The sequence below is a fragment of the Urocitellus parryii genome, chromosome 6, assembly GCF_045843805.1.
Source record: "Urocitellus parryii isolate mUroPar1 chromosome 6, mUroPar1.hap1, whole genome shotgun sequence".
Lineage (NCBI taxonomy): Eukaryota > Metazoa > Chordata > Mammalia > Rodentia > Sciuridae > Urocitellus > Urocitellus parryii.
The window spans coordinates 195,148,355-195,176,236 of NC_135536.1; the positions used below are offsets into that span (position 1 = coordinate 195,148,355).

At 43.8% G+C, this 27,882-nt stretch overlaps 2 protein-coding genes across 2 annotated transcripts; one reads left to right on the top strand and one right to left on the bottom strand.

Annotated features, from left to right (window-relative positions):
• Positions 1–12,064: 12,064 nt before the first annotated feature.
• Positions 12,065–14,661, bottom strand: Wfdc13 (WAP four-disulfide core domain 13). Its single transcript, XM_026408348.2, has 2 exons — positions 14,574–14,661; positions 12,065–12,222 (listed from the first exon to the last, which is right to left on the bottom strand). The coding sequence occupies exons 1-2, from the start codon at positions 14,659–14,661 to the stop codon at positions 12,065–12,067; spliced, it is 246 nt and encodes an 81-aa protein (XP_026264133.2).
• Positions 14,662–24,746: 10,085 nt separating this feature from the next.
• LOC113196431 (protein WFDC10B-like) lies at positions 24,747–25,887 on the top strand. The gene is made up of 2 exons (XM_077800182.1): positions 24,747–24,843; positions 25,739–25,887. Exons 1-2 carry the CDS (start codon positions 24,747–24,749, stop codon positions 25,885–25,887), a joined length of 246 nt encoding a protein of 81 aa, XP_077656308.1.
• Positions 25,888–27,882: the final 1,995 nt, after the last annotated feature.

Sequence of the window (27,882 nt, forward strand, 5' to 3'; positions counted from 1 at the left end):
TTCATACGAATGACTCTTTCTGAGCTCCTTATTTTACTCCACTGAATAGTTCTGTCTCAAAGCCACACTTAATATCTTGTACTTTATATCACCTTAAGATTTTGCATTTTTATATAAATTTTAGAGTCAGCTTGATAAGTTATTCAGAAAACCGATCCTGGGCATTGATTTGAGTTGCATTGGATCTGGAGATCAATTTGAGAGGAATGGTGTCACAACAATATTGTCTTATGAATGTAGTTTTCCATCTCTTTCGGTTTTTCCACGAATCTTTCAAGAAAGGTTTTTGATATTTCTCATGTAGATATTATGATATTATTTATATTTTTGATAATTTTGTAAATGGTATCTCAAACATTATATTTCTTTCTGTTTATTTTGGTATACAAAAATGAGATAGATGTTATATATTGATCTTATATCCAGCCACACTCCTATATTCTCTCATTATTCCTAAAACTTACATGTTATTTTATTTTTTGCCTTTTATAAAGGCAATTATCTGTGACTAATGACAGTTTTGTGCATTCTCTTCTAATTATGAGTTCCAAACTTCAATTTTTTTTCACTTATTGCTCTAGATACTGTCTTAAGTACATTGTGGAATAGAAGCAGTGAATGTTCATCTCTATCTTTTTTCAGATCTTAAGGGAATCTTTCTAATAGTTTTGCCTTGAAGAATGATGTACACATTAGGGTTTTATCTTGTCAAGGATATTTCCTTCTATTCCCCATGTGCTAAAAAATGTTCAAATATCACGGATGGATCTTTGTTGTTTTTGTGGTACTAGTAATTAAACCTAGGGGTGCTGTACCACAGAGCTACACCCCAGACCTTTTTAGTTTTTATTTTGAAACAGAATTTCATTAAGTAGTCCAAGTTGCTCTCAAATTTGTGATCACCCTGCTTTAGTCTCCCTAGTAGGAGACTAAAGTGGCCTGTGCCACTGCAGTTGGCTGTAAATGGACCTTGAAGTTTGTAAACTAGTTTTTGTATTTTTTGGAGAACCATACATTTTCTTTGGTATTTGGTGAATTATGCTATAGTTTCTTGAGATGTATCATCTTTTTATACACTACTGATTTTTTCTAGTAAACTGTTAAGATTTGTCTATCTGTGCTTGTAAGTAGGGTTGGTAAGTAAATTTCATTTCTCATACTGTCCTGTCTTCATTTGGTTTGAGTGTAAAGATTATATTGGCCTCAAAGACTGAATTGCAAAACAGTTACTTCTAGCATCTGGAAGATCTTACTTGAATTGAAATAGTCTGTTCCTATAGGTTTGAGCAAACTTTTCTGCAAACCATATCTACTCTGTGTTTTCTGTTTGGGGAGATTTTCTCTATTTAGTAGCTTTATTACTGGTTTACTTTTCAAGTTTCCTATTCTTTTTTCTTTTCTAAACCCTTGTTTTACTTAAAGTAATTTTTAAAATTAGTTTTTTTTAGATATATGTGACAGTAGAGTATATTTTGACATATTATACATACATGGAATATAACTTATTATAATTAGGATTATTAATATATTATTCATTGTGTAATACATTATATTGACTATAGGTATGGTATTGTATTCCAGATCTCTAGATTTTATTTATCTTGCTTGACTAAAACTTTTTGACTGTTCATTTCTCTTCTACCCAGTCATTGGCAAACACCATTCCACTGTTGATACTATAAATTTGACTACTTTAGGGGCCTTATATAAGTGGAATCATGAAGTATTTACTTCTCTGTGTCTGGCTTATTTCACTTAGTGTAATGTCCTCCATTCTCATAGAGTGGGATTGCCGGATCATATGGTAGTTCTATTTTTTAATTTTTAGAAACACCCCTGCTTTTCCCCATAATCGCTGTTCTAATTTACACTTCCATCAACAGTGTATGAAAGTTTGTTTCCCTGCATCCTCACCAGCATTTAAAAAAAAATCTTTTTAATAATGGCCTTTGTAACTGGGGTGATATTTCACTGGGGTTTTGATCAGATATATGGAACATTTCCCCGTATACCTCTTGGCCATATGTATGTTTTCCTTTGGGAAATATCTACTCAGTGTGTGTTTTTTTTTTTTTTTTGCCTATTTTAAAATTGGATTATTTATTTTATCATCGAGTTGTTTGAGTTCCTTATATATTATGGATATGAACGCCTTGTCAGATGCATAGTTTGCAAATATTTTCTCCCATTCTGTCAGTTGTCTCTTCGTTCTGTTGATCATTTGAAGTGAAAAAGCTCTTTCAGTTTGATGTAATCCCACTTATCTATTTTTGCTTGTCTGTGCTTTTGAACTCTACCCCAAAAACCATTGTCTGGAACAATACTATGAAGTATTTCCCCTATGTTTTTTTTCCTAGCAGTTTCATAGTTTTAGTATTAATATTTAAGTCTTTAATCCATTTAAGAGTATAATTATTAGTGCATATTAATTGTACAAAATAATGGGTTTCTTTGGGACATTTTCTGACATGCATACACTGTACTTTATCATACATCCTCCCTGTTGCCCTTCCTTCTATTAATCCATTTCAAGTTGATTTTTGTATGTGTTGACAGATAGGGATCTAGTTTCATTTTTCTGCTTGTGGATACCCAGTTTCCCCAGCACCGTTTATTAAAGAGACTGTCTTTTGCCCAATGTGTGTTCTTTGTGCTTTTATTGAAAAGCAGTTGCTCTAACTGTATGGATTTCTGCCTGGGTTCTCTCTTCTGTTCCATAGGTCTAAGTGAATGCTCTTATGTCGGGACCCTGCTGTTTTGGTCACCACAGCTTTGCGGTATGTCTTGTAGTCAGGTAGTATGATGCCTCCAGCTTTATTCTTTATGTCAAGATTGTGCTGGTTACTTGGGGTCTTTTGTGGTTCCGTGCAAGTTTTAGGAATTTTTGTCTATTTCTGTGAAGAATGTTATTGGTATTTGATAAAGATTACATGGAGTCTGTAGATCACTTTGGGTTGTATAAAACTTTTAACATATTAGTTTTTCTAGTTTGTGAACATAAAATATCTTTTCCATTTATTTGTGTCCTCTTCAAATTGTGTCCCTAATATTTTGTAGTTTTCATTGTGGATATCTTCCAACTCAATTTATTCCTAATTAATTAAAATAATTTTTTTAGCTAGTATAAGTGGGTTGTTTTCTTTACTTCTGTTTGAACCAGGCACTCCTGTAATACCAGCAGCTCTGGAGGCTGAGGCAAGAGGATTGATTGCAAGTTCAAAGCCAGCCTCAGCAACTTAATGAGGCCCCAAGCAATTTACAAGACCCTATCTCAAAATTTAAAAATAAACAATGAAAAAAGGGCTAGGGATGTGGCTCAGGGGTTAAACACTCTGGGTCCAGTCCTGGGTACCAAAAAGTAAGTAGATAAACATTTGTTTCTGAGTTAGTTTGTTATTGGTATTTGGAATGATACTGATTTTTGTGCCAAACTTGTATTTGGCAACTGAACTGAATTTATTAGTTCTAATAATTTTTTAGTGGAGTCTATAAGGTTTTCTATATACGTGATCATGTCATCTGAAAATAGGGATCATTTGCCTTCCTCCTTTCCAGTTTGGGATGCCCTTTATTTCTCTCGTCTGTCTGATTGCTCTGGCCAGGACTTCTAGTGCTGTGTTGAACAGAAGTGATGAAACTGAGCACCTTGTCTGTGCCAGATCCTAGAGGAAGGGCTTGAAGTGTTTGAACATGGCCTTGATCATGCTGAGGTACCTTCCTTTTACACCTAATTCGTTGAGTTTCACACTTTTCCCTTGACTCTCTGGTGCTGAATTGAATGCAGTTGGGCACTGCTCTCAACACCCATCCAGGTGCTGCTTCACTGAGCTTCAGCTCAGCTGCCTGAAGTCCACCTAAGGGGAATGCAATGGGTATGAGCCCAGATTTCTGACTACAGAGGCACGGGAGGGTACTGTGTATCCTCAAAGTAAGCATCTCACAACATGCAGAGGGAGTCCAGAGGCTGAGAAGTGTCCATGGTGCCGGAGCCCTTCTCTTTAGTTATGAGAGGTGTGGATCAGGAGGCCAAAAATAAGAACTTAGTGTGGGGAGGTTCTAGAGTAAACGAAGGCCCAGGAATGAGGATTTGATTTAAAAATGAACAGAGGCATCTGGGGCTGATTATTTGCCGTTTTCCAGTAATCTTGATTAAACTTCTGTTTCCTATTAAGGCTGTTAAGAGTTTCTGTGTTGCTGACCTTAACCTTTGGGATTTCTAAACAGTGGACTTTATCCCCCATCCTATTGTAGTTTACCCCACCTTCTTGTCCTTTTGCTCACCTTATGTTATATGCCTAGAGTGAAGAGGGGAATTCTAAGAAGAGACCCCGGACCCAGGGAGTTTACTCCGTGTTTCTTGGGCACTCACAATGCACACGCTCTCTGCATTTCTTCCTTAAGGACTGAGCCCAGGGGTTTCTGACCTTCTCACCATATACCGTATGGAAACTGCCCACACTGAATCAGTAGAAGCAGAGCCACTTGTATTTATTTCTTAATTTATTGTAAGGATTGTCTCACACAATGGACACCAAGTCCTCGGTCTGTCCTCTATAAACTGGAAACCTCCTGGTGGTGTCCTTTGGAGGTCTGAGAGCCAGAAGCACTGAGAGCAGATCATCGCTCAGCTCAATTTCCGCAAGACAACAAATTCAACCCTTCTCCACTTCTTTATTTTAGTTGGGCTCTTGAGGGACTGGACGATACTCATCCACCTAGGGGAGGGCCATTTGCTTTACTGAGCTCCTCACTGAAGTGTTGATGCCTTCTGGAAACACCCTTGCAGACCACACCCTGGACTGCCGTTTAAGGAGCCAGCTGGGCATCCTTACGACCAACCACTCAGGACACCAACCCACCAGCTTCACAGAGAAGAACCACTCACCAGTCGCACTGGGATTTCCTTCTGCTCCTTTGGTGACTCCAAATGCAAGACACTGTATTCATCAATTTTATTTATAAGTCTAACACCACTTGCTGATTTCAGGTCAAACACTTTTCTCCACCGTTGCTCCAAAAGATTCCCTGGATCTGTCTAACGGAAAGTTTCTGCATTCAACTCTTTCCTTGGACTTTCCACTTCTCGGACCAGCTTCTCTGATCATCTAGCATTCCTGCAAGGCAGAAAACCTCACTTCCAGAATCTCTCACTGAAACGACTTCTTGTAACTACTCAGAGATTCATTTAGTTTTGGTTGAATTAAAGTGGGAAGTTGTTCCCATAAAAATGTGTTGAGTAGGCACAAAAGGACAGTGACGGAGTGCCCATCAGGAGAGTCCCGGATTCCGACCAGGGCTGTCTGTGACTCCTCCTTTTGGTTAGACCACATCCCCTTTACTCACGGTTCTGTTCATCTGGCTTCCGGTTTCTTTCATGGTGTTGACTGGGACCACCCGATTAGCACTTCCTTCTTTTAATATTGTTTGAAGACGGAGTATCAGAAGTCCAGCCTTCCTTCCTGACTTCCTGCTCCACCCTCTTTAGTTCCCCTTAGCTTGCCTATTACTTCTAGTATCATCTTCGTAAACACTATTAAATATCACAATTTTCCAAAAATCTAAGGGCTCTTCAAAAGGAGCATTACTCTTTTTTGAAGAGGAATAGATGAGTATTTTAGACCTATCACATTTTTGTAGTATTTAAGTTCACCTTGTTCTTTTAAAAATTATCTTATCAATATTATTGCATATCTACATTCTTCCAGTGGCCTCCAAGAGAGCAGGTTGCAGTTTCTCTGTATTCCCTACCTTTTAACTTGCTCCTGCCTCTTGCTTTCTTTGGTCAAGAGATGTTTTCAGGCTTGAAATGTTCTTGCAGGTTGGATGTACTCCTTTGACTTTCACATTTTTGCCGTGACAAGATGCATCTTTTTTTTTTTAAAAAAAACTTGTTCTTTTTAGTTATACATGTCAGGAGAGCCAACTTTGACATATTTATACAAACATGGAGTATATCCTAGTCTAATTAGGATCCTAGTCTTGGGGATGCACATGTTGTGGAGATTCACTATGGTGTATTCAAATACGAGCATAGGAAGGTCGTGTCTGATTCATTCCACTGTCTTTCCTGGTCCCCCCCCCCCCCCGCCTTCCCTTCATTTCCCTTTGCTAATCCAATGAACTTTTATTTTTCCTCCCCACCTTGTCGTGTGTTAGTACCCACATATCAGAGAGAACATTAGACCTCTGGATTTGCTTGTTTCATTTAGCATGATAGTCTCCAGATCCATTCGTTTACGGGCAAATGTCAGAAAATCATTCTTCTTTATGGATGAGTAATATCCCTGTATGTATGTATGTGTATATATATATTTCATATTTTCTTTAAAAATTCATCTGTTGAAGGGCACTTAGGAGGTTCTATAGTTTAGCTGGGCTTGGTTGGCTTTCTTAAAGTCCCTCATATGGTTTCGTGGAAGGGAGCACAACACTCGTTGGTACTGTAGCATCCTTACGAAAAGAAATATCTCCACAAATCCTCTCCTTTATGATAAAACACTAACCTCCTCTTAGTCTGGTGGTGACCATTGGACTACTCTGGCCTCTTCTGAACATGTCTCTTTACACGTATTTCATACTTTACTTTTCAAATGGATGGGTGCTCATTAATAATTGTCTCTAGATTTGAAGTGTCAGCTAAAATATGAGAGAACTGATTGCATAATGATCACACATGCATATGTTTTATACCATGAATCTACTGCAACATACCTAGTCTTCTATCGAGTACCAAAATTGTTTCAAATGTTTTTGCATTTATAAATAATATGGATGAACATCTTTGTCCACATCATTATTTCATCCTTATATTTTTCCAGACATGATCTTTACTTGGTGTGATGCCTACGGGTCCTCCAGTCCTAACACCCAACCAGTCCTCCAAAAACACAGGCTTATTACTGTGTCATCTCTTTCTTCTAGTTGGAAAGTCTGTACGGTGGTTGCCTGTGGAATAGGAAATCTTCACTTCCGGATCTCTTTACTCCCTGTACTTTCCTCATACTGTTTTCATATTACACTCTTACATTGTCTCCAGAGTACAAAGTGCAAATATATGTTTCAACAATTAGTATAAATATATTGGAATTTTATTTCTTTCACAAATAATTAGAATTAAACACTAATACACTACATGTAAAAAAGTCTTCTTATAAACCATAAAACCTTGGTAAAATTATCTGTTACTGCGATCTTTAATTTGCTATCATTACATGAACATCAACTTTATATAGCTTGAAGGAATACTTTCCATTAGAACTTCCTGTGAAGTTTATTTGAGAGGTATAGTACAACTACTCATGGTTATTAAATATTTGAAATGACAAGACTGCGAAACTCACTGAATATTTTATTGTGTTATAATAAATATATATTTACATTTAAGAGGTCCTTGTGAGCTGTGCTTATAGTACTGAACAGATAGATCAAGCTTCAATTTTTTTTTTTTTAATTTGGTACTGGGGATGGAACCTTGGTCCTCATGCACACTAGGCAAGTGCTCTACCACTGAGCTACATCCCCAGTCCCAACTTCAGTTATTAAAGTAGTGATTGCTGTATTCTGAATGGGTCAACCTGTACATTGACTCAGGTCACCTGAACCATATCCGGTCAGTTTCTGGAGTTCAGAAGCCTGCAGACTTTTCTGAACAGTTCTTCCTGCTCCGGTCCAGGGGTTACCAGGAAGTCAGTCAGATTAGAAAAGTATCAAGGAGTAAGGATGGACTTGTGATAAGTTTATCTCAAGAAAGTTTCATACACAGAAACATGTAATTGAAAGGAAAGCAGAATTGTGGGAGTAGTTACCATAAATTTTCAAGTTGGCAACATTCAAAAGGAATTTGGAGGCTTAGTTCATCAGACGTTTGGTGGAGAAGTTGAGGTCACTGTTAAATCTGCTGAACCTTCATTGTGAGATTTAATCGAAGTATCTTTCAAGGATGCAGTACTTTCTACAGCTGTGCCTTGCTTCTTCTTGAGATGATATTTAGTAGCTCAGAAAATACTGTACTTGCTTTCACTAACTTGAGTTAATTTATTCGGAATTTGCAGAAATGAAAACAAAATCAACAACCAGTCAACCAAGCAAGTAAAGTTGATAGTAGCATGAATGTGTGATCCCTTTATAAAATAAGAATCTTGGATAAAGGAAGGATTGGCAGGCTTGAATAATAACAGTAACATTCTTCCTAGGCCTTCTGCCGGCAATCTAGCATGAGAGTTTCTGGTGTCACCTCATTGCATCGTCACGACACATCTGAAGATTAGGAATTCTTAATCTCCATTTTACAGGTGGACAGACCAGGGCTCTGAGGATTAGGACAGGCTCCACATCACCATGATGAGGGCAGAGCTGGACCGAGTCCCAGAGTAGCAGGGACCTTTCACCCTTGCTCTTGTCATCCCTAGGTGAACAGATCCTCTCAAACTTCTTTTTTATTTGTTTTCCTAAATATTATAATTTTCTATAAGCAAATATAAATCAGTTTAAAAAGAGTTTAAAGATTGAGTCTGACTCCAGGGGGAAACTGAAGTGGGCAACTTCCATCTGAGGGACTCCGGATCGTTCAGCGAGGAGGATTTTTGTGGCAAGAACAGCTCATCGGAGGTCGGGGTTCACCTGCTCCCGCAGCCCCTTCTCATCTCTACTGGAAACGTCTGTATTCTGTCCTTACTGTGTGTAAGACGTGACACTAGGTGCTAGGGCTCTAGGGCAAAATCAGACATGGTTTCTGCTTCCGTGGGACTCAGACTCCAGACAGGAAGAATAGTCACTTAAATAATCGCAACACAGTGTGTCATGGTTTGTGGTAGGTGGAAGGACACTGGGAGGAGACACAGAGAGCGACTGATTTTGTCTGGAGTGAGTTGGTGAAAGTTCCATGGAGTTTTAAGTTGAATATGAACCTTGAAGCATAAGGAGTAGCTCAGCAGGAAACTGGGGGGAAGACAGGGAGGGCAGAGAGAAGAGCGAGGGTAGAATGTGGAGGGGGGGCTGCATGGGGACAGAGAGACGGACGGTCCAGTGGGCAGTTCCTAGTAGAAAGGGACTGAGGAGTTATGAGGCCTAGTTGTAAGCAGGGGGAGAGGATCAACTGAGTGGAAGCAGGAAACCCACTCAGAACAGGTGAGCCGCCGTGGCCAGCCCTTGGGGAGGGCATTTCCGATATCTCAAGCTTTGAGTTTTGACCCTTGCTCCCCTAGTGGATGGAGACGGTTCCGATCCCTTCAGCTCTGGGTTCCCAGTTCCTTGTCTGTGACCTGAGAATCATGGCCGCGGTGAGGAATAAATTAGATGGCCTACAATGTTAGTTGACATTAAAAAGTTGGGAGCCCTTAACCACAGTCTCCAGAGCCCACGGTTTGGTGGAAGACTGTGACAAGGCCGGCCTGGCCCCAGGGTCCTCCCTTCCAGGTGGCCTTGGAGAACTCAACACTGTGCTTTCTGGGAACAAGTTGAGCATCTTCGGAGGCCCTCTCCAGCACCCCGTCTCCCGCTCCCCGGGCCAGCCCACCCAGCTCCACAGGCCTGTCCACAACAAGCAGTCTGCAGGAGATGGCTGCTGGGGAAGGGGAGGAACCCCGGAGCCATGGAGACCGCAGGTGTGACAGTGAATGTGCTACGGGAAGCCTATCAGAAGATAATAGGATCGGCACTTCCAGTTCCCACAGAAGACATCTCAGGTTCATGATCATGTTTTTCTGCTTGTCCAAGATGAAGTCCTGCCTCATTGGGCAAAGCATTAGAGTGAGACTTACAAAGTCATATGTACCCATTATGTAGCCATTTGACCCTGACATGGCAATAAAAATATAGTGTCATCAGCCACATTTCGTTGGCCTCTACCTGGGTCTAACAGCAGGGTTCTTACCACTCACCTGCTGCAGGAGCCCCGATGATCTAACCTCGCAGACACATGGGTCGGTGGCTGACATCTGGTGTGAGCAGTCAGCTATGCCCAAGGTGCCGCAAGAAGTGAGCTCGAAGGGCACACGGGGTCCTGAGCAGGAGTTCATGCACTTGTGCCCCTGCACTGTCCCTCACCTGCCACACTGTCCACGCTTAGCACAAGCGTGAAGCTCCAAGACAGCGCCAGCTCAACACCACGTTTACTGTCGTGATATCAGGACAAGGAGAAGACCCTCGATTCCTAATGTCCCCCAAAGTCCCCTGAAACAAAAGCCACCAGATTATGATGACTATTACTGTTTGGGTGGTGCAGTTATAGGAGCCTGCATTTTTTCCCCATGCTTATAACACTGAGAAAGTTCTGAAGATGATCTTCCACCTGTTGTTTTTTTTTTTTTAAAGGAAATTCCTAAGTTCTTCATCCATGTGGCTTTGTGTTGTCCCCACAATCCCCCAAGGCATGGATGTTTTGTCGTCTTCCACATGAAAGAGTCGACGGTCTTGGAGAAGTACAGTGGGATGACCAAAGTCACACACATGAAGCGCTCCGCTGGACTCCTTGCCTAGAGCGCTGTCGACCTGGAGGCAGGAAGAGCCTGTTCCTGGCAGAGCCTCAGATCTGAGTGCCCCGTGCTCCCCTTGGGTCATAGCTGTGCCCTCTGTTGCTCTGTGTTGCAGAACTCTCCTGGGACTGTACCCTGCCCCAGGGAGCACAGGGGTAGGACCTGGAGGGTGGAAGACCAGGCGAACTGGCCTTCAGAAGACTGTTCTGGCCTCGCGGGGATATTGGTGACTCTGGGCGGCCACAGGAGGAAAAGGAGCAGCCCCGGGAGATGCCACCCCAGAGGCCAGGCAAGCCTGCACCTACAAAACATACCTCCGTTGTCAGGCATGGGGTCTCCAAAGTTCCTTCACTAACATTTCTGTCCCTGAAGAAAAACGTCTTCAAGTGACATCCAGTGCAGTTTATTCTTGGAGACTTGATTTTTATTTTCTATGACTTCCACCATTGAAACTAGACCACAAAGCGGAGTTCTCCTGCCATAGGCCAAGCAGAACCTCAAAAACCTCAGTGACGACAAAGACTCATCTTTTTGGCTTCTGGTGTTCTATCCCGAAGCCTCGAAAGATGTATAAGGTTTATTTGTAAGGGCCAGTCTCTTGAGAGAAAAGTGGTTATCTGATCACTAAAATTTACTGAGCAATTATTATGTGCCAAGCAATGTTTTCAAGCTGATATGGATTGTTTATTTTAATCTCACTAATATTGTTCCGTCTTTAAAATGAGGAGGCTAATGCCCATAGAGAGGTTGGTTTGTTAAGGTCACTCAGCTAAAAAGTGGTAGAGGCTGGGCATACCTAAGTGCTCCAAACCTGTCTCATAGGCTGGGGATCGCGCTCAGGGCAGGGGAAACAGAGGAGAACAAGACAGTCGTGCTTCTCTCAAGACGCTCTTTGGTCAATTTCCTACTGTGGGTTTTTGAGACTTCATTCTGGTCTTGCTAGCAGGAAAAAAACCAAACCAAAACAAAACAAAACAGAGTCTGCATTTTATTCATAAGAAAAACAAAGATCAAAAGTGAGGAATCATTTTCCTGAAGGTGATAGACATATTCCCAAAGCAAGATTCAAAACCAGATGTCTCATCTGCACCTTCATGTCCTTTCTCTGTCCCAGAGCATTCTCCCTTTAGCAGATTTAGGGCCATTAACCACAGCTTTCGGGAGCTGGCCCTCCAGGGTCAGAATGCAGGGTCCCCTAAATGACGGCTGGTGGCAGGAGGGCAGGCCAAAGCAGAGACCCACACTTGTTTGGGGTTTTGGTGACACTTCCAGACCCCAGGTATAGTGTTCCAGGCAGTCTGGGGATAAAGGTGGATTCTGGGCCGGGGGAAGGTCTGTGGATGTAGTCATTTTGGGGTGTGTTCAGAGAAGCAGAGTCAGAGATTTCATAATGTAGTGGTGGGGAGGAAGGATTAGGAATGGAGGAGGCTCTTCTAGTCAGGACTTGGTGGAAATCTTAATCTTGGAAAGAGAAGGAGTGTTAGTAATATGTCAGCAATAACATCCAAAAAATAAAGAAATAAGGAACCATGACAGTGGCTGAGACTCTTCTGTTGGACTCCTGCCGGCAGCTCTAGGATCAGGGAGGTCCCTCAGTTTGGGGGTTCCGGAGGTATGTTTAGTGAACAGATCGTCCCACAGGAGGCAGCACAGCAGCTAAGTCCTTGGGCCTTGCAATCTTCCTGGACTGTGCAGAATCTGGAACAGTCCTCAGGTTCTGATCTGCAGGGTGGAGGCTCCAAGATGTATTCTGAAACAAGAATAAGTAGGCGAAGGGCCTGAGCCACCGGCTGAAATAACACTCAAAGCTCAGAAAGCCCAGGAACTTGCCACCTGTTCTCTCTTGTGTGGTCCCCAGGGAGGGAATCGGGTTTTGTCTTCCTTGAGTTCTGGTCGGTGAACCAGGGTTTGGATATTGATCAAAGACAGAGTTTGGCAGAAACCTGAATCCATTGGTCATTCACGACCACGGTAAGTCCGATGCCTAGTCCCCATAGACTCTGGTTGGGTCTGGTCGTGGGTGTGAGTAGAAGGTGGAAGGTGAGTAACGAGAGGTATTGTGTACCCTTTCTTCACTTATTCGTTGGGTGGTCTTAAGCAAGTCATAAACCTTCTCTTTAACATCATAGTTTGTGGTCGGGTCAACTAACACAGGCTGTTTGGGTAGAGAAAGAGTAAACGGAAGGTCAGTTTTGGGAAAGGATGGAGGCCACACAACCAACTGAAGGTATTGGACCAGAGAGGAAGGACCCAATTCATAGGTGAGTTCTGGGAGTGACTTCTTTCATGGTGAGAAGGGTGTGGATTTCAGAATGTGGTGCATTGATTCGTCTTCTTTCCTCTGGTACCTCCTGATTAGGAGCCCAGAGCCCAGGATGCCCGACTTCCTACTGTTAAAGAAGAATCATCTTCATGTTGACACCCCCCACGTCTCATCTCAAAGCTTAGATCCACTTCCAGTGAGAGATACTGTCCAAATGCCCCAACTCACAGTCCCCTCTCTGTTCCTGAATCTAAGGCATTAAGTTTGGGCCCCATTAACCCCTCTCCCCAACCTGTACCAGGCCCTCATTTTTGTATTCTATGATTTGTCCTTTCCTTGGGGCCAAATTCATAGACGGGGCATCTATTGCCAATTAGTTGGCTGACGGCTCTGAAAAAATCTGCAATTAGACGGGAGATCTGTAGGACATCTTGATGACCTGAAAGAGATGAATGAAGAATGAGGTTGGGGCTGTCACTTAAACAACTGGCACTAGAGATGGGTGAAAGCAGCTGAGTTCCAGAGATCAGTCACCAGCGCTCACTCTGCACTTCCCAGACACAACTCACTGGGGCAGGGCGAGAAATTGGAGCCAGTCTCCAGTTGGAAGAGCCTGGGGTTCAGTGGAGCAGTGTGGGAAAGGAGGCCGTGAGCCAGGGATCTCAGAGAGCTTGCTCTCCTCAGGTCTTGCTCCTGTCTGGATGTCTGGTTCCAGTCTCACTCCAACACGTGCCAGTCTTCCCTAAAGACTTTGGCGTCTCTCCTCAAATCATAGCCCTTGATTCCCCAGTTAATCGGCCTTGGGTACTCCTGCACTCTTGCAGCTGGCTTAGCCCCTCCAGTCCTCCTACATCGTGTCTGCCCCGAGCTCCTGAAACAGGACCCATCCTGCCCTGAAACACGTCCATCAGACACATTCCTTTTCCCAGCCCCAAATATTCTGAAGAGGTTTCCCCACAGAAGAGCGCATTCAGGAAGAATAGTAGTTCTGTTCCCATTTGTTGTTCAGGTCAAGGTTAGCATTACTTTCCTTGTTAGGTTGAGCTGGACAGCCATGGTGGCTGAGATAGACTGTACTGTCCAGTTGATGATAATTCCTGGTGTGATAGCGCACTACCTCTGAAGATATATATGTGTATATATATATTATATATATATATAATATATATATACACACACACATACATACACACACACATATATATACATACATATATGTACATATGTTACCTTTGATATATGTTTTTGATAGACCTTTATTTTATTTATTTGTATGCATTGCTGAGAATCTAACTCAGTGCCTCACGCATGCCAGGCAAGTGCACTACCACTGAGCCCCAGCTCCACCTCTGGATTTTTAAAAAGTGAAATACAATGAAAGACTTCTTCCTCCCCAAACATGCTCCGAGGCCAAGGCTGTGTAGATTGCAATTTGAGTTCTACCATTTCATTTTCCTACCTGTTTAAATGCCTGAAAAGTAGGACCAAGCCTCTTGGAAGGAACCAGGGCAGCAAGACTGTAGTGGGGAGGAAGCCGATAACACGGTAAGTAAACTTACAGAACATGGACCACGGTCTCGGGAGAGAGCGCTCTGACTGCACACATTATTTCAGTTTTTCCTCCTAACTATCTCAGTGCCAATCCAGACACTTGGCCCAGGGTCATGCAGTCACCAAACAGCAGAGATCCAAACGGAGATCTTGTTGACAGCAAAGCTCGGGCTTTGAACACGACCCTGTTTTTTCATGACAAATCCTGGATGGTCTGCTCACAGATCCTCTCCTCTCCTCTCCGTGGAGGCCGCTTGCCCCCCACTGGACCCCAACCCCTCACCTACTCAGAAAGCGCTCCTTGAGACTCCCAGACAGCAGCTGCAGTGCCACACAGAGCACCAGCAGGACCTGGAGAGGCAGCAGAGACGCCATGGTGCCACCAGGATGGGTGGGGACAGCCTGGCCCAGCTGGTTTTGACCAGGTGCTGCTGTGAGGAGGAGAGAGAGAAAGCGGCCGGGAGGCCTCCTGGGCCTGGCTTCTTCTGTCTGTTCCCGTCAAGGCGGGCCTGGCAGAAACCCAAGCACCTCCCCAGCACACCCAGTACAGGGCCCGCAGTGTTTCCAAGTCCACTCCTCCTCCAGCCATCGTCTTCCCCTGGTAGGTCTCTCTCTGCACAGGGGTTTTTTCTGATGATGCTGTGCATGGAGCCCAGGGCCTCGGGCATGCCAAGCGCATGTTCTACCGTGGAAGTCTTATTTACAGCTTCAAAATGTGTCTAAAACAAGTTTTCCCTGGGGAGATCTCACATGTCTTTGTTACATTTATTCCCAGAGGCTTACATTTTAAAAATGAAATGGTGAAGAGTATCACAACTTTTTGGTTTTTTCCTTTTGTATGATGCTGGAGGAGGAGAAACGCTTCCGGGTCTGAGCTGGCTGTATTCTCCCGTGGTTCATCCTAAGGTTCCCGGGTCTTCTTTTCAGAGCTCATCATCTGTAGATGATAACGGTCGTCCTTTTCCTCATCAAAGCTTTACACCATTTCTATTGTGTCTTGAGCTGGGCAGGCTCCCTAGTATATTGTTGAATAGAAATCTAATACCCGATTTAAAACGGAAGCTTCTTACATTTCTCCTTTTTGTGTGGTCTGTTTTAGGTTTCTCGTAAGCACCCTTCACCAGGTTTAGAAAGTTCTCTTTCACTCTTGGCATAAGCAGAAGATTTGCATTAATTTATGTAAAATTCCTTCTATTGCTCTTTTCTACATTCCTTGAGAAGATAACATCATTTCCTCCGTGAACTTGTTAATGTAATGAATTACGCTAAAGACTTTTTAACACAAAGCTCTTCTTGCATTTTTATGGTAATGTGATTTTTGTGTATTTGGTTAGATTTTTGAAAGTGTGTGTGTTTTATTTTTTTAAACTAGAGACCGTAGTCATACACAGTATTTGGATTTGCTTTGAAAAGATCATACACGCTAGGAATTTGATTTCAATCACCAGTTCCCTACATTTCCTCCCCTCCTCGCTTGTCATTTTCTCCCCCCTCTACTCTACCGACCTTTCTGTCATTCCTTCATTTATTAATTTTTAAAGATTCAACGTTTATGTTCGTAAGTAAATTGGGCCTGTAACTTTCCCTTCTGGTACCAGGATGGTATCAGCCCTCATTGGATGTGCTGCGTAATTAACTCATTATCAATCAATTCTCTGGGAAGTTTTGTGTAGGATAAAGATAGTTAGTTTTTTGAATTGATCACTCCCCCTGTTTTCCTTGCACAAACATACTTACTTTCATGTTGTTGCTTTGGTTTGACGCTACATCCTGGAAATCAGTCTAGATGCTCCCCTCATTAGCAGCTGCATTTCCATACCACCATGTGCACGCACCACCCTGTCGTCTAGCCAGTCTCTACTCTATGGACGTGTGAGTCCTTTCTAAGATTTGGCTAGTGCAAATAATGCTGCAATGAAAAAGCCTGGGTATGTTTTCTGTGATGTTGGAAGTATGGCATCGGGTAGCAATTTTAAGTGTGATTGTTGGTTAAAGGGTAAAGGCATAAACTGGGTGCAGTGGCGCACACTGGCAATCCCAGCTACTCGGGAGCCTGAGGGAAGAGGATCACAAATTTGAGGCCAACCTGGACAATTTGGCAAGACCCTATCTCAAAGTAAAATAAGAAGGGCTCAGCAGTAAAGCATTTGACTAGATGTTCGAGGCTCTAGGTTCAATCTTTAGTGCTGGGGGCAAAAAAAAAAAAAAAAAAAAAAAAAAAAACTGGAAAAGAAAAAGATAGGGGAAATGCATATATAGTTTTATTAGATATTGCCAAATTCCACTCCATTAAGGTTGCACCATTTCGTACTGCTACATCCTTGTTCCTGATGCCAATCCAATAAATGAGGACCCCGTTTTGAGAAAAAGGAAAAAGAAGTTTTATTGCTTTGCTACCAAAGGAGAAATACAGGGGACTCCTCTCCCAGAGTCTGTGATTCTGCCCATCAGGGGGAAAATGGTGATTCAAAGGCTACATTCCCATGTGCTCTGTTTCCCAAGATCAGGGAGGAGAGATTAGGAAGGAGAAGATCAGGGAAGAGAAGATCAAGAGGAGAGGATCAGGGAGGAGCACGTCAGGAGGAGAAGGTTGGGAAGAAAAAAGATGTCAATTTTAGAGAAGCAAGGGCTGTATTCAAAGCATCAAGTGGACCATTGTTACGCTGCTAACAGTGGAAGCATATTTCCCACGGCCTCACTGATAGAATGTATCATCATGCTTTTGAGTGTTTGCCAAAACAAATGAGAAGTCTTATTCCTGTAGTTTTTGAGGTTCATTTACCATGTACCACAATCAGTAAAGTTTTATGGCTAAATAACATTCCATTGTATATGTGTCTTACGATTTGCTTATCCACTCATCTATTTATAGACATTTCAGCTATTTCCACCCTTTGCTGATTGCAAATAGTGCAGTTATTAACATTTATGTACACGTGTTGTTTTGAGTACTTGTTTTAAATCCTTTTGGGTAAATATCCAGCAAACTTGGATCATCAGTTAATTTAATGTTCAACTTTTTGAGGATTCCAAGCCTTTCAAATCAGCTGAATCACTTAAAATTTCTTTCAGACATTCACAAGACTTCAATTTCCCTACACACTTTTTTCTTTTTGAAAAAATTGTATTCATCTAAATGGCATCTCACTGTGGTTTGCTTGCTCTTCTCTCATAACTAATGATGTTGTTTTAGTCAGCTTTTTTGCTACTGTGACTTAAAGACGTGAGAAGAACAATTTTAGGAGAGGAAAAGTTTATTTAGAGGGCTCACGGTTTCAGAGGGCCCAGTCCACAGAAGGCGAGCTCCATTCCTGGGGGCTCAAGGAGAGGCAGAACATCATGGCAGAAGAGTGTGGCACAGGAATGTGGTTCACATGATGACCGGAAAGCAGAGAGGGACTCTACTTGCCAGACACAAAAAAACGTGTTCCAAAGCCACGTCCCAATGCCCGCCTCTTCCAGCCACACCTTACCCACCTTCACTTTCCACTTAGTTAATCTCCATCAGGGGATTAACTGGAAGAGTGGATTAAGGCTCCCGTAACCCAATCATTTCTCCTCTAAATTTTCTTGCCTTTTCTCACACATGAGCTTTTGGGGGACACCTCCCATCCAAACTATAACAGACGTTGTGCATATTTTCCTGTGTTTGCTGGCCTTTTAAAAAAAATATCTTTGGAGAAATTTGTATTTGAATCTTCTGCCCATTTGGTGATTGAGTTTTCTATCTTATTCTTAAATTGAAAGAGTTCTTTAGCTATTATGGATACCCTTATGAGATATATGATTTTTCAGTATTATAGGTTGTTCTTTCGTTTCTTGGACAAGTCATTCTGATATACAAAAATTTTAAACTTTTTCTCCCAGTTTTTTTTCCTTCATTATGTTTGCATAAAGACTGACCTGGTGACCACAGACTCAAAAGGCTACAAATATCTCAAAATATATAATTTATCTAATGTAGTCATGTTATTAAGAGTTATCGGAAAAAGATTTTAACTTTAGCGAAGTTCAGTTTATCGATTTTTTCTTTTGTTGCTGTTTTTGGCACCATTTATTTTAAATTTTTATTTATTTTTCTTTAAAAATATTTTTAAAATAAGTGCATTATGATCATATATAACATTGGGATTTATTTTGACATAGTCATACATACATGGAATATACTTTGTTCCACTTTAATCTACAGTATTTTCTCTTTCTCTCTCCTCTTCCCTCCCTCTTTTCCTATTCCTTTATTTTTTTATTTTTGGGTACTGAAGATTGAACCCAGGGATGCTTGACCACTGAGCTATATCCCCAGTTCTTTTTATTTTGAGACAGGGTCAGGCTAAGTTGTTGAAGGACTTACTAAATTGCCCAACTGACCTTGAACTTGTGATCCTCCTGCGTTAGCCTCCTAGGTTACTGGGATTATAGGTGTGCATCACCTTACCCACTTGTATAATTTCTAATGATCCACTCTGCTCAATACGAGATAATAACGATCAATTTATGTTTTTTTTCTACGTATTTCACAGTTCCTATATTTAAATCATTGATTCATTTTGAATTAATTTTTGCATATGGTAGGAGGTGGGTCCAGTTTCATTTCTTTGCATGTGAATATTCATTGTCCCAGCACCATTAGATAAAGTGACTGTTTTCTCCATCGAACGGTCTTATCACCCTGTGGAAATCAAGTGGCTACAGCGGTATGGGTTTATTTCAGGACTCTCAATTTTTTTTTTTTAAAGAAAGAGTGAGAGAGGAGAGAGAGAGAGAGAGAGAGAGAGAGAGAGAGAGAGAGAGAGAGAGAGAGAATTTTTAATATTTATTTTTTAGTTCTCGGCGGATACAACATCTTTGTTGGTATGTGGTGCTGAGGATCCAACCCGGGCCGCACGCATGCCAGGCGAGTGCGCTACCGCTGAGCCACATCTCCAGCCCTCAGGACTCTCAATTTTGTTCTGTCAGTCTGTATGTCTGCTCTTATGTCAGAACCGTACTGTTCTGATTACTGAAACTTGGTCGGAAGTTTTGAAATCAGGAAGTAGGAGTCCTGAAACTTTGTCCTTTTCCAAGATTGTTTTGGCTATTTTGGGCCTCTTGCAGGTCTACAATAATCTGAAGATAAGCTTTTCCATTTCTGAAAGAAAGAAAGAAAGAAAGAAAGAAAGAAAGAAAGAAAGGAAGGAAGGAAGGAAGGAAGGAAGGAAGGAAGGAAGGAAGGAAGGAAGGAAGGAAGGAAGGAAGGGAAAGAATTCAGTATTTTGATTAGGATGACATTGCATTGTATTGCCATCTTAATAATTTCAAATCTTCCAATCTAGATTATGGGATGTCTTTCTATTTATTGGAGTCTTTTTGAATTTCTAGGCTCCACCTTTTAAAAAATACTTATACATAATCTTTTGGTTCATTTTGACAAAATAATATATGCAAGGAATTTTATTTCAATCCCCATTCCCCTTACCCTCTCCCCCCCCCACTCTCTCTTCTCCTTCTGTTTATTTATTTAATTATTTATTTTTGATGGTTTTTTCTATGTGTATGTGCAGGTGAGATTCTTTCTGGGACACTTGTATGTGGATATAATGCACTATGTTCATTCATTCCATATTTCTACCCCTTTCCTTCTTTCCTCCTTCCCTCTCATTCTCCTCCTTTCACTTTACCGATCCACCTTATTTTTTTATGGTATCCAATCTCTTCCTCTGCCACCTTTCCCCCCTTATTTTGCTGTATCTTCCACATGTGAGAGGTAAACATTCGATTCTTAATTTTCTGAGTCTGGCTTAGTTCACTTAGCATGATCTTCTCCATTTCCATCCATTTATGAACAAATGTCATCATTTCATTCTTCTTTATGGCTGAGTAAAACTCCATTGTATGTATAGACCACAGTTTCTTGATCCACTCATCTATTGATGGGCATCTGGGTTGATTCCATAACTTGGCTATTCTGAATTGTGCTGCTATAAACATTGAAGAGACTGTGTAACTATAGTATGCTGATTTTAATTCTTTTGGAAAAATACCAAGGAGTGGGATAACTGGGTCACATGGTGGTTCCATTCCCAGGTTTCTAAGGAGTCTCCACACTGTTTTGCACACTGGTTCTACTAATTTGCAGTCCCACCAACAGTGTATAAGTATACTTTCCCCCATATCCTCACCAGCATTTATTATTGTTCATGTCCTTGATATTTGCCATTTGAACTGAGGTGAGGTGAAATCTTAGTGTAGTTTTGATTTGCACTTCCCTGACTGCTAAAGATGTTAAACATGTTCTCATATGCTGGTTGGCCACTTGGATTTCTCCTCTTCTTCCTCTTCGTCCTCCTCCTCCTCCTCCTTCTCCTTCTTCTTCATTTTTTTGCTTCTCCTTCTCCTCCTCTTCCTCCTCCTTCTCCTCCTTCTTCATTTTTTTTGTACTAGGGATTGAACCCAGAGGTGCTTTACTAATGAGCTCCATCCCCAGCCCTTTTATTTTGTGACAAGGTCTCACTAAGTTGGTAGGGCCACACTTAGTTGTTGAGGCTGACTTGAATTTGCAATCTCCTGCCTCAGCCTCCCAAATCATTGGGATTGCAGGTATGTGCCACTGTGCCTGGTTCTGTTTCTTCTTTTTGAGAAATTTCTGTTTAGTTCTTTGGCATATTTATTGATTGGGTTATTTGTTTTTTTTTGGGTTCTTTATATATTCTGGATATTAATCCCCTGTCAGAGGGGCGGCTGGCAAATATTTTTTCTCATTCTGTAGGCTCTTTCTTCACTCTCTTAGTCACTTCCTTTTATGTGTAGAAACCTTATAATTTGATGGCATCCTACTTACATATACTTGGTCTATATCTTGAGCTTTAAGGGTCTTGTTGAGGAAGTCAGTGCCCGTACCTGTGATGGACCCCATTTTGATGGGGATTGCATTGAAAGTGTATGTTGATTTTGATAGTATACAGGCCCCTTTAGCACCATACTGGGGACCAAGTATTTACCACATAGACCTTTGGGGATAGATAGCAATTGACTTCATGTATGTTCAAGTTTGGCGTGTATTATATTTATAATGTTATGTCTGTGGATGAATTGTTTTTCTATCAATCTTTTTTCACATCACCTTTTTTTCTCTTGTAACACATTCCAAAATAATTCTCCAAATTAAAGTATATTTTTCCCAATATTAGAATAGCTGCTTTTTTTGTTATCCTTTGTGTAGAATACATTTTTCCATACTTTGATTTTTCAACTTATTTGTCTTTGGAGCTAAAGTAAATTTCTTTTAGACAGCATATAGTTGATTCATGTTTTAAAATCCATTCTGTTGACCTCTGTGTTTTAATTGGTGAGTTTAATTCATTTACATTTAAAGTGATTACTATAAGGAAGGATTTAACTTTGACTATTTATTGTTGCTCTCTTTTTATTCCTTAATGGATCCAATACTGCCTTTTTTTATGTCTATTTGACTTTTTTTCCAGTGTATTATTTTGACTTCCTCTTTATTTCTCTTTTTGTACATTTTAAAGTTAATTTTTTAGCAGTTACTATTTGGATTACAATTACCATCTCAAACTTGAATCTAGTTTGAACTCGTGCCAATTTAGCTTCAAAAGAATATAAACCGTCTGATCCTGAAAGGAAGTCTAGAAGAGCAGAGGAGGAGATTAGGGTGGGGAAACTCGAGGGGGATGACAGGAGGGAAAGAGAGGCTGGTGAACTGAAGTCGATTTTCATGATGGATGATTTTGTTGGAATGAACCCAATGATCATGTATAACTATAATGCTCTAATAAAGATTGTCTACATATCGATCAACTTAGAATGTAAAATCAGATCTAGTACTATTACTGACATAATGTAAGAGTTTGTAAAGGACAAAATGTTTACCCCATCTCTGTTGATGTATTGAGGAACATCTCTTAATGGGCATGAGAGAACGGATTGTCATTTTGTGCTCTGAAATGGATACATTTTAAATATGAATAATAAAAACTCTGCTCCTATACATCTCCTTCTGCCGACTCTCTAAAATGTTGTTATTGAAAGATGAAGATTGCCTTCTACTTCTCCCTAAGGTTCCACATTAAATGGTCATTCTTTCGGGAATTCTTCAATGATTCCTCCCAGTTGCTGGGCTTCCATGATACCTTCTTCTCTCCATCTGTAGTCCTTGTCATGTTGCATTGTGTTTATTTAATCTCCTTTTTCTTCTACTATGTTATGATCCTATAGAACCAGGAACAGAATCTGATCCATGCTGCAGTACCTAGCAGCAAGGGCATTGTCCTGCGCATAGGAATTTAAAAAGCATCATTTCAGTGAATACTTTCATTTGAGTCTTTCATGGCTTTTGTGAGTCAGAGACAGGACTTGGGCCTCGGGAGTTTGTTAAAGAGATGAATCAGTAACCTAGTGTTCTTCTACACCATGGATGTCCCCACGGAGTTAGCCTCTGGGGCCAGTGATAATAGCCAGGCAGGGACCAAGGGCTTCCTTTGAACTGGATCTCCAGTGCCCTACAGCAGTGTGTCCAAAACCTGGGTATCACAAAGGAGAAAATGTTTGGCTTTGCCTCAGCCGTGTATAATCAGTTAGGATAGATGAAATCCTTTAACAGAGAGGCTCCATTGTAAAATATATGGAATGAAATAGAATTATTTCTTGGCCCACACAATGACCCCTGATGGGTATTCTACAACAACCGGGGACTCTATTCCATGTGGTGGTCCAGGGGTCTAGGCTCCCTTCACCCTTTGGTCTCACCCACTGTGCTCTAGAGCTTTTGGTCATCTCTACTAAGCTTTTACAAAGAAGACTTATCTTCTTAAGGCCTTGACCCGGATGGGACAGATATTCTTGCCTTCAGTCTGTTGGGTGAAATACACTCATTGCCATGCTAGCCACGGGGGTTTGGAACGAGGCAGCTCCTATTCGGGAAGTTCTGTACGTCTGTACGACTCCTCTCGGCTGGGGAGCACGACAGGGCCCATCTCTAGAAGGTCTCTTTTATGAGTGGATGAAAAAAAAAAAAAAACTGGGAAAGAACATTCAGGAAAGGTCAACAGCACGTGCACCGTAGATCAGAGACATGAACATCAGTCACACCCGCATCTGGAGACTTAGAGATTCGGAACAGTGGAGGGTGCAGATCTTCACTGCCATCTTCCTAACCAGAATTCACTTCTTCACCCTGTGACGCCAAAACGCCTTTCCACCTGTTCCCTCCTTTAGGAGAGTACGACTTACGGCCAGTGTTTGGACTCTTGTGTTGAGCTCTGGGTTCTGCCCCGGCCTTGCCACCAGTTTGTGCAGAGTCTGTGGGTTCACTAGAATGAGCAGGTGGGTCTTCCTGGCCCTCAACTCTCCAGGTCTGGCCATTCCTAATGTGAATTAAGAGATCAAGGAGCTGTTCTGAATCCTTGCCATATGTCGTTGGGGAACAAGACTGAGGAGAAGACAGTAAGTGACACTGAACACCTCCTGAGCGCAGACCCCAGGGGGGTTCCATATGTCACCTGCTCCTATCCTCACCCCTGGCTGCCAGGAAAATGTGGGTGAATTTAGTCTAAGGAGGTCTCCCATTTTCCCGGTGATACAAAGCTAGTGAATGTTGGAGTCAAGACTCAACTTCACATCTTTCTGAGGATAAAGGCTATAACAGTCTTTTGCTACCCAAATTTGTGTAGACAATGATTTTTGCCTGAATTCTCCATTTAAACTCTAGTGTCTTGCAGGACTTGAGAAAATAGATGCTCATTCTCTGTTGAAGCAAACATGTTTGTTTGTTTGTTTCTCCATGTACCTGTCACACATGAATCATGTACTTATATTTGTCACACTAACCTAGCTTCCACTTCTGGGACCAAAGAAATCATCTAGGAATTTTGAATAAAAGTGTTCATAATATTAAGAAATTCAATGTTGGTAATCTCAAACGGGTGTCAAGAGAGACACAGTGAAAAATCATGTGTTTTTTTTTTCCTGAGAAAAAAATGACATCATAAATATTTTCATGATTAAATAAGGGTGACAGGAGATAGGTAAGAGAGTTGATTAAAATGTGAAAACCAAGATTATTTATATTAAATATACAAAATGACAAGATAATGCAACAAAACAGATTAATTCTACATATAAGATTATCATCTTTTACAAAAATTATATTTTTTTCTCTTTTCATTTCTGTGAATTACTTCATAAGAGAATACACAAATTGTATCTTTGAGAAAAATTTCTTTAGCAAGAAAACAGGGTTGCTGTGGGAGAGGAGGTGTCATCCTGCAGGAGCCCAGCTGCACACAATAGGACAGGGCGAGGGCAGACAAGAGGAGGACAGGACGCCCTGCGCTCTCCTGGCTTGGCCAGCAGAGACAGCCAGGAGCTGAGTCAGTCTGTCCTGGGGATCCTCCTCCTCACAGCTCCCTGGGGAAGGCTGTGCCATCCTGGCTGGACTCAGACTCATGGCTCTGGTCAGAGTCATGGCACCCCCGGCTCTGAGGCTCCCCCTGCTCCTCTGTGTGCTGCTGCTGCCGCTGGAGGCCCAGGGAGGGTACCGTGGACGTAAGTGGGCCCAAGGTAGGTGACGGCTGTGTGGGTACATGGGAGGGGCAAGAGGGACCCATCTTGGAGGACCTGGGCACGGTACCTCTCTGCACACCCAGCACGGACCACAGCACTGTGGAGGCTCTGGGCTGTTCCCACGCCTGGCGTCCAGCCTGTGACCCAACCTGGGAACAGTGACGGTGGCGGAAGGCCTGCACCTCTCCTTCCCCTCCATTCCAAAGACCAGGAACAAATGGCACACGCTGAGGGGAAAGGGGCATCGGCTCTAGAGTCTAAGGGGCCAACAGGACAGGATTCTTCGATCTGTGCACATCTGTGGGGACACGCAGAGGGACTCATGGGTGGAGGTGGTGGAGAAACGGTGAGGTGTGGAGAGCAAAGACACTGGTGGGAAGATAGGAAGGACAGAGCCAAGGTGGAGTTACCATCCGAGGGAACAGAAGGTGGCAGTGTCGGTCGGGCCACTGGAGGGGCAGGTGCTGGAGAATGACCCTGGAGAGAGGAGAGAGGGGCGACAGGCAGGTAGTCTTCCCCTCTGCATCTGCAAGTCCTGCAGCCTGGGGAGGCTTGGGAGACGTCTGGGCTTCTTGAGGTCCCAGGGCCAGAGTGTAGACTCCATGGGGGTGACCTCACGACGGCCGTGTCTGTGGGGGACAGGTCTTGGTGGATGTGTGTGCAGAGGCCCAGGCCGACCAGCCACTGATGTCTTCAGGGGAGGTGGGGTGTCAGGGAAGGTGAGGATTTAGGACACTGCTGACTCCCAGGGTCTGGGGAGGGCACAGGGGAGTCCCCAGGAAAGTGCAGGAGCGCGGTGGCGGGGCGCTGGGTCCCGGGTTCCTGGAGAATTGAAGCTGGAGGAGGAGGCTCTCTGGGCAGCGGCCCCCCAGCGGCTCCTGTTTCTCCTCAGCGTCCCCGTGGACTCCAGAGGCCGCGGCCTGTAAGCAGTGGCCCAGTGCTGAGGGCTGCAGCCTGCGCTGCTCCTACTTCCAGAAGTGTCAAGGGAACAGCACGTGCTGCTTGACCTTCTGTGGGAGCGTTTGCCTGAGCACCCTGTGAGCTGGGGGCTTGCTTCCTGCCCCCACCCTCCTCGCAGAGGCTGAGTCCACCGAAGCCTGAGGACCTCTACTCACAGCACAAGGCCATCGACCCCAGAGCCACCTCCCAGGCCGGAACCCCTGGTCCCTGTCAAATAAACTGGATCGGCACCTGGCCTCTCCTGCTCCCTAGGTGGTGTGCACCCAGAACCCAGGCGGCCGGCAGCACCCCCCCTCCCTGGCCCAGGCTGCACTCTCCTCCTGTCTGCTCTCTGCTCTGTCCCTTGGCCACACACCCCGCTGGGCCCAGGAGGCTCCGCTCCTGTGGCTCTGCTCACTGAACCCCTTCTCCCGGTGGGCAGACTGCTCGTGGGCAGCTCCCCAGGGCCAAGGAGAACACGGCTCGCCTGGAGCCAGGGGACCTGGTGAAGCATCAGAAGGTGCAGGGGGAGCCTGGGCTGGGTGGGGCCCAAGCGGCTTTCCTGGCCCATCCCTGCCCACTTCCCCTCTCCTTCTCCAGTTCGGGTCAGGGTTTCTTTCCAATGAGGACGTGAGTCCAGGACACTCAGGGGGATGCCCAGAGCCACAGAGACTGAGGGGCTATGCGGTGCCTGGAGGAGGACGCTGTCTGGACGGCCTTTCTGCTCACTTCCACGCATCCTCTGAGACAGGAGGCCGCACAGGAGGGCCTGCAGCCACCTCCCCTCACAGTATCCGCCCCCACCAACACGGCCATCCTGTGACGGAGCCTGACCTCGGGCTGGGATCTGAGGCTCCAGGGCCTCTGCTTCCTGAATGTTCCTTACTGACCCCAGACCCTTTCCTTTCTGCTCTTGTTCTCTTTTGATCCAGAGGAACCCAAGGTGGTGGGAGAGGTGGTCCATGCTGAGGTTCAGGCTTAGCTGGCACAGGGTGTCCAGGGCTCTGGCCTGGATCCTACTGTCAGTGGAAATCCATCCCTGGGGGACAGTCTCTGCTCCTGGGTGAAATCACAGTTCCTGTGAACGATCCTGGGGCTGGATCCAGGGCTGGGTGACAACAGCCACCTGGGGCCTGGCCTCAGATGTGAAGAGACCTCAGCAGGCAGGCAGGCCTGCCCAGGGCAGGCGGGCCGCCCGAGGCTCCAGCCCAGTGCTGGCTGCTGGGCTGCTCCAAGTGGAGGGGCAGAGGGGGAAGACTCCCCCGACCAGAGCCCCTGAGCTGCCTCATAAGCTCCCGGGGCCCCAGGTATTTCAGGCTCATCTCCACCTCTGACAAGGGCTGCTCTTGGACAAGGGACCTTAGCACAGATGCATGACCAACCCCCAAGACAGAGGTCACTGAGGTCGCTGGCAGTAAGACCTGCTTTGTCTCCCTCCCGCAGCCTCACTTTCCAAGCATCTTTCCAGCCAAGGGGAAGGGAAGTGCTAGGCTGGCCATTCCCTCTCACTGGCTCAGGACCAGGGACATGGACTGACTGGTGTGGGAGGGACCCTCGGGACACCCCTCCGTGCCCCAGAGACCCAGAGGCTGTACCCAGGTGCTGGCTGTGGGAGGGGTCACCTCTTCCTGGTCATGGCTGTGCTCGGCCTCGGGTGGAAGCATCTGTGTGTCCCCAGGTGAAGTAGAGCCTGGGAGCGAGGACGTAGGACTTCCGGAGACCGGACTCTCGTGGGGCAGAGGAGGAAGCCAGTGGGAGTCTGCCAGGCTCTGGTCTCTAGATGTCAGTTCCTGCTGCAGAGGAGCCAGAGGGGTCTGTTGGAGACCAGGGTTGCCAAGGCTTTGCGTTTTGTTCTCCTGTGCCCCAGACCTGCTCCCTTCTCTATGTGATTAAATGAGAAGATTCTAGAATGATCTTCTTCTCCTCACACACCTGCACCTGAAATTCACAGGTGGGTGTTACCAACACCGTCACCAGCAAGGTGTGTCCTACTCCTACCTCTGGTAGTGGTCTGCCTTCTCCCAACCCCAGGCTGCCTGATTCATGCACTACAGTAAGTCATTTGAAATGCAAAGGTTGAGTTTGGTGTCTGAGGTT

Bases quoted from the DNA above. Each gene is read 5' to 3' on its own strand.
- LOC113196431 (XM_077800182.1), top strand. From the start codon at position 24,747: ATGGCACCCCCGGCTCTGAGGCTCCCCCTGCTCCTCTGTGTGCTGCTG. The intron at 24,844-25,738 runs GTAGGTGACGGC...GTTTCTCCTCAG, and splicing joins TGGACGTAAGTGGGCCCAAG to CGTCCCCGTGGACTCCAGAG.
- Wfdc13 (XM_026408348.2), bottom strand. From the start codon at position 14,661: ATGGCGTCTCTGCTGCCTCTCCAGGTCCTGCTGGTGCTCTGTGTGGCA. The intron at 12,223-14,573 runs GTAGGTGAGGGG...TTCTTGTTTCAG, and splicing joins TCTCAAGGAGCGCTTTCTGA to AATACATCTTGGAGCCTCCA.